This window comes from Melanostigma gelatinosum (assembly GCF_949748355.1).
Source record: "Melanostigma gelatinosum genome assembly, chromosome: 2".
Lineage (NCBI taxonomy): Eukaryota > Metazoa > Chordata > Actinopteri > Perciformes > Zoarcidae > Melanostigma > Melanostigma gelatinosum.
The window spans coordinates 11,009,753-11,016,993 of record NC_136635.1 but is presented as its reverse complement, the minus strand read 5'-3'; the positions used below and the strand labels follow the sequence as shown (position 1 = coordinate 11,016,993).

Here is a 7,241-nt window from a genome sequence, read left to right as displayed (position 1 = left end):
CCATCAGCCTGAAAACTTGGCAGCAGCATTTCACTGAAAGCCTTAATTATTGTAATAAGATGTGTGTTTATGATCTCTCTCTCTCTCTCTCTCTCTCTCTCTCTCTCTCTCTCTCTCTCCATGCACACACACTCAGAGAGCTGTAGTGATTGACAAGTGTAACATGACAGCATTCAAAAGCAAGAAAGCTACACACGTGCTGCGCTTCCCTGCAGGGCTGAAAACCTAAGGCTCTCAGGGGGTAACTCTGATCAAAGTGTGTGCATGGTGAAATGATAAGATGTGACAGCATCACATATATACATGCAAGGACAGGCACACAAAACACACCACAGGCACAGTGCAGTTGTCCTGGGGAAAACTACAAGATCATCTAAAGGTTATTAAATATGATTTTATGTTTGTTACTTTCTTCTTTTGAATGTTAGTTTATAATGTGTCATTGCCTTAAAATATATGTCACATAATTAAGGTGGCCCTTTTTTGATCACTGAAGGCAAGTTGTAAAGAGGACAACGGCCCAAACTGTTGTGCGGGCAAATGTTAACCGAACAATGTCAGCACCTTCTTAGCCTAACCAAGGGAACTTTGTAATATGATGTTCTACACCACTTACTTACAGTTGCAGTTGCATGCAGTTTCTGTAGCCACACTGTGCTGATTCCCTTGAACAGTAAGTGACCCCGGACTACACTGTCAGCAACATCACTGAATCACACATAGCTGAGCAGAACCATGAGCACAACCTTTGTCCCTCTCATTCTCTCTCACATTCCCTCAATCTCTCCTCGACAGTTCATTTCCTCCTACTCAATTTGTCACTTTGTCTCCTTTCGTCCCACTTTGTCATTTTGTTGTTGTTCCTCTTCCTCCGTCTCTACGTTTATTAAATTACATCTCTCTACCTGTCTTACTCTTAGTCTCAAGTCAATTTAATATGGTTTAAAGAGTTGCATTGGCATGCTGAAATGCAGTAGGTAATCAAATATATAAATATAATAAATGGATTGTTCTAAATATCACGTATTTATTTAGAGGGACATCTGTACTGTATATCTCCCTCTCACCTTCACTCACGGTGACTGTCACCATCTTTATCTCTCTATCAGTGTTCAGCTTTGGTGTAATATGAAAAATAACCAAGCAAAACGATCAGCTGATTGAATCGTAATTCAGTTATTACCTTCTTGTGATGCAGCCGCACACACACTCACAAGCATACACAAGGACAGACAACAGCAGTTGTGTTCACTATTGAATCACTCCGTCAGCAACGCAATGACTTTCACACTTCATTATGTGAGCGTATATATCTGTTTGTGTGGATGTGTGTGGGTGTTTTATTTTCAGAGACAAAGAGAGAAAGAAACATGTGGGTAGGGGGGGGGGGCATACCTTCATAGACTGCCTTGAACCCTGCTGAGCCGATTGTATCGTCTGACTGCAGGTGTAGCCACATCTGATTGGACAAGCTAACGATGAGGTCAGGGACACTGGAACCGGTAAGTCTACACAAACACACGCACACACACATACACATATTGTTAACAAGCATTATTGGTTTGTCACTTTCTCCTTTTGACTAGAGGAGACTTTCATCATTTACAAATATAAAATAACAATAATTATTAGATGCACTAATACATGATGTAGTTGAGTGAACAAAAAATCAATCAAAACAATGCAGCTAACGCAATACAATCTACAGTATATAATGTATATCTGCAGAATAGCGTTCACGTTTCTCCAATCGTCTCTCTGATTGCAACCGTTAATGTGTTCTATACTGTTGCATTTCGAGATTACTATATTGTGGGCCAGAACACACGAGTGTCGCTTACACATAGAGTACCCTCCGAGTGTCTCCTATTTTCCCTCCATCTCCCACAGTTAGCGTGTCATATCCTCTTTCCATGTCAAACTCTTCAAACGACAGCTTTATCACCTAGAATTACAAGAGGGCGGGGGGGGGAAAGCAGAAACAGTTATAAACAAAGACAATTAGGAAAGGTGAGAATACAGACAAAAGTTAAAAGACAGACAAAAAAACAATAAGAGAGTTGTTATTAATTCCTGGGATGGACTCATGTTTTTTTCATCCTTAAAATTTCTAGCAATAAAAACGAATGATTATATCACTGGGGTATTGAAGTGGGAGTTTCACAAACTATATGATGTTAGGGGCTGCATGTGAATAACAATCCATTAAAAGTAACATTTTGTAAACAGAAAACACTATTTTGAAAAGACTGGCAGACCTCATGACTCCAGTTGTTAAGTCATGACTTCATGCCATGATTATTAATAATGATGATAATTACAGCAAAGAGGAAAACCATTTTTGAGCAGAAAATAGAAAGACAACTTCTATTATCCCAGTCCAAGCAGTACAAATGTTTTCTTTTTTAAAAAGGTTTTCTTCTCAATTACCTTCATGACTGAAACAATGCAGCACTAACATGCTCTCGGCATTACTACTCTACAGTGCTTCAATTGGTTTTCAAATGTGCATTTGCAAAAACAACATACACAATGTATTGATAACTGATGAAACGGAGAGCATCATCAAACCCAGAAGCTCTGGGGAATCCCTGATGTGCCAGGATGTGAAATGAATCATACCATTGGGAAATCATACAAGTTATGCTTTTTAATTCACAGAAAAAGAAAAGAATTAATTGAAAGAGAAAATAATTTGATGGAGGATGAAACTGTGTTCACCTTATAGCAGGAAGCAACAAATGGTACCAATGATAAAGCCAGCATGGAGAAAGACAACCAGAGTTCTTGACTGTCACTATCATCTTACTTATTATTAAATATTATTATTATTATTATTAATATTATTAATATTAACGGAAGCTGCGATGCCAAAGGTATAACAATTACATTTTCAGTGACATTTTGGTGTTTCAAAATATTCCATCTATGGAAGCAGAGTGAAAGAACAGAACTCTGAAATTGAAAGCCCCCTTGCTATTATTTGACAGCATCCTCCTTTACATTCACACAAATCACCTCTGGGAGCTACGCACCACACCTTTCTGCAGCTGAACACTATGAAATTGGGTGTTTACCGCCTGACTCGCAGACACGTTTGTGGTTGTAGTTGCACGCATACAGCACTGGATCATCAATCTACTGTGCCTCTAAAATGCTGTAATACTGGTGTTCTATTATTTGCTGCCTGTCAATTATTTATTAGCTGTATATCATTTTCCTGACAGAATGGGAGAAGGTAGATTTCCCCTGTTCAGAAAAAATGGTCTCAATCAGTGAGTTTCTGGTGTGTGCGAGAACTAATATGAACCATGAACATGAGATGCTGCCGATGAGAATCCATCACATGGTGACGGATTCACGAAGAAAAACCTTACCGCAGGTGATAAGGATGTAGAAAAACATTTTAACACGCCAGACTCAGCTGTGCATGGCTAAGCCTTTGGTCGTGCTTTGTCAAAATAAAAATGTCTAGCAAATGTTCAAAGAATGTAAAAGGATATGAAACAATCTGAGGGATTAACTGCCATCACGACAAGAAGCCATGGAAAGCTGCATGAATGTGTAATCATACAAATGTCTGAATGTATCCATGCACACTCACAATCTTTAAAACAAACTGAGGCTAATATTAAAAAGAAAAAAAACATGTTCATCTTTGACATCAGCAACTTACATTCAAGATGTAGCTCAATAAATATGAGACTCAGACTGTTGGAAAGCATTTTACTATCTCATTACACCCTGAATGTTGCAGCCTCCGGCAAAGTTACGTCTTTTTAAAATGGCTCGAGATAATGGGAGAAAGAGGTACAACAGCATTGTGAGGTATTAATTCCCGGCAAACAACAAATCCCAGGGAGCATTAATAAACCATTGCACTTTATTTGCTGATGTGTTTGTGTATCATATTTGCATATGTTTTACCTGCTACAAATTACACACCTGTAATAAACCAATGAGTCAGCAATTGTTTCAAAATGTCAGATTTTGTTCTGAATTTTGTAATAATATTTTGTGCTACTTTACAATGTTGAGTTTTACAACGAACACATTTCACATAATGCTACAGTCAGAAGTGGTCAAGTATGATCAATGAAAATGAGATAAACTGGTTGTTTGTGTCTGCACTGATATATTGTGTCAAACTGAGTTCATCTATCAGACCAGCTGGATTTCTTGGTGTGTTTTACTCCTTTCAGTGAGCAGTGAAAATGATGTGGCCAACGAAAAGGAAACTCGTAGTTTATGAAACGTCAAAACAATGTCGCTATATCAGCATTGATTCTCTTTGCAAAACCAAATTCAACGGGGATTCAACCTTGATCCATGATGGGGATTCATCCACGAGTAAACGTTGAAATGCCAGCTCGTCAATATCCTTTTTCTTTAATACACTTCTAACATAAAACTGTCCATCCTCAGCTTGTAAACTACAGTCCCAAGCACACATTGGTTGTTCTCAAGGTGCATCTCTGTGGCCCAGCTGGCTCAGCTGTTAATCAAAGATATACACTCAGAGGCTTTGAGACTGAAGGGGAATTACTTCTTCTGTTTTTGATTTTCTTCAATCATACGAAAAAAAAATTCGGAGAAGTGGAGTTTGTTTATAAGATTGAACAACAGCAGCAGCTTTTGGTCATAAAGAAAAGGAGTGAAGCTGAACACAGTCAGAAACAGACTATCCGCGCAGGCACACATGATTCTGTGACTGTGAGTATGTGTGTATAGGAGGTGGATTTCCCAGCTATGTCTGTCTAAACAGCTGAAGCAGAATGATGTTTAGGCATGCCTGTTTCACCGTATGTGTGAGAACTGTGCGTTACAGTGCCAGTATATTTCCATCTTTATTTATATGTGTGTGTCTAGACAGTCAAGGCAGAGACTTAAAGGAAGGAACTGAAGCGTTATCACGCTAAGGTCATTAGCAAGAAGCTCAGTGCTGTTCAATAGATCCAAATGGGCACATTTAGAAAGACATTAGGAGCAGCCTGCATCCCCAAACAACATTAGACTAGCTTCTTTATTTTCTAAAGTAAAGATAGAAAATAAGAAAGAAAGGAAGGAAGGAAGGAAGGAAGGAAGCAACGATGAAAGAAAGAGAAAATGTAAGAAAGTGTAATCTAGGTCTTTGCAAAACTTCAACTGAAACAAACACTGTTGACAGTCAGCACAGCTTTTGCCTTCAGTTTGATGACTGCATTACAGCTCTGTATATTTTCTTTTGATCCGATTCCCATTATTGAGCTCCTGTAGTACTCACTAGTAATTCACAAGAGACTTTCTAGTGTTCAAATTTGGACCGTTCAGGAGAGAGCAGTGTTTCTGTTCAAAGGTTGATGCTCTTTGAAGGGATGGGTGAAGTGGTATCACTCTGAGGCCATTAGTAAGCAGCTGAGCAGCTCAATCGGCCATTTAAACATTGTTAAGAGCACTGTGCAATCCAAACCTACAGTGAAATACCTTCACTCAGTCAGCAAAGTTGTAGTGCCGTGAACTTTAGGGTCTCCTCAGGGCACGATCACAGCCGGGGAGAAACTGATCGTAATCTTCCTACTACTCTGATCCTAAACAGACAGGGGATACGAGTTTGCCACTCAAGTCAAACAATCTGATGCATACTTTTGCAAGTCAGTGTCAGTCAACAGAGGCTTATAAACATTACACGCAGTGCACACTGTACCCATTCAGAACATAAATGCGTTGCATGCCTACTCAGAGATGCCCGCTTCATCGGCCTGGAAAAGAAATGTGAAACTGAAAAACGATACAATGCCTGCTGATCTTGATTCTTGCACTCACCATTATGACCATAGGTCAGACTGGTGCAAGACAACACAAAGCCATAATTGGGTAGAATATAGTTCTTAAATTCCCTCGCTGAGCTCAGGCCGCAGCACTGCTGGCCACCAATAAACAGGGGAGAAATATCACATAAATATAAATCCATAAACCTATCTATCTATCTATCTATCTATCTATCTATCTATCTATCTATCTATCTATCTATCTATCTATCTATCTATCTATCTATCGAAGTCAATCAAGTTTAAAAAAAAAAGAATTTGGAGGAATTTCTTTTCTACTTCAATGCAGCCTCAGCTACAGACAGGCTAGTTCATCGTGCTGCTCAAGGGCACTTCAGCATGTCAGATGCTTCTCTGCAGGCTTATATAAAAACAGGGACCTCTGGTCAGAGGGGCGCCTCTCTACCATACTTACTATGCTGTTGTGCAGCCGTAGGCTACGATTTGATTTGGGACCCTTTAAAATGTCAACACTCTGCGCACATCGAATGAATTACGTTCAGTCAGCCATTTCAACTACAGAATAAGCTGGGGTGACCCCTTCCAAGGGTAGTGCACATGGGTATAGGTTTCATTTCAATCTGGGAGGCAGTAACACCGGCCTCCTTATTACTATGGCACCCAACAAAACCACAACAAACAGGCTATTTTCCTCACATCACACAATGCTTTCTAACAGAACACAAAACAGTCAATATTTTCTCTCTGGATTTGATCGGCCTCTCAACTGACCCACTGTAAATGTAGCAATTATTGCAAAACAAAATATATCTTCAATAAAGTTGAGGCACTTACCAAGTATAGCTTTTGAAGACAATGCCGTACATGTACATTTGTTCGAAACAAAATATCACACTTACAAATTGACTGACTTGAATCGGAAGCTGGCTGCGATCATGTGTAAGTGATGCAGGAGGAATACAATTCATTCAACACACAGACCCACACTTCTGAGCATGACAGAAGTCAAATCAAGATGACAAATACAATATTGTTTTAGATCGTAGCCCAAACTGCCATGAGAGTAAAGTACTGCAAACTTATACGACGCAACATCAGTAAATTGCACACCACTGAAGAATACTAACATGGATGGTCCAACACTGACGACACCAGACTGACAAGTGAAGCAAATTCACGTTCTTCCTCTTGATAGAATGCTTGGTTTGTTCATTTTTGTCACGTACTGTCCATACTAATGAGCACCCCTAATAATATCTCAATTTCGGTGATATACAGGGTCATAACAGTGGTGGGTTCAGGGTTGAAAAACTCTGTTCTGCTTGAGGCCCGATGGGATTTAGGCGAAAGTGAAGAGTTTTTTTTAACATAAATGTTGTGTCCACTGACGTTTAAATGCATTTCTACTACCGTGTGACACATAAGTTGTAGAGAAACAGTTTAAACTATGTACTGAGGTGACCCCTTGTCAAA

General features: G+C 39.4%; 1 protein-coding gene across 1 annotated transcript in view; it reads right to left on the bottom strand.

Moving 5' to 3' along the window:
• Positions 1–7,241, bottom strand: part of LOC306788818 (CUB and sushi domain-containing protein 1-like) — a gene marked incomplete at both ends in the record, with an annotated part of 359,256 nt that overhangs the window by 136,478 nt on the left and 215,537 nt on the right. Inside the window, 2 exons of the mRNA XM_079284484.1 lie at positions 1,396–1,508; positions 1,842–1,945. Coding sequence (XP_079140610.1) covers positions 1,396–1,508; positions 1,842–1,945 — 217 coding nt within the window. The remainder of the gene's footprint in view (positions 1–1,395; positions 1,509–1,841; positions 1,946–7,241) is intronic.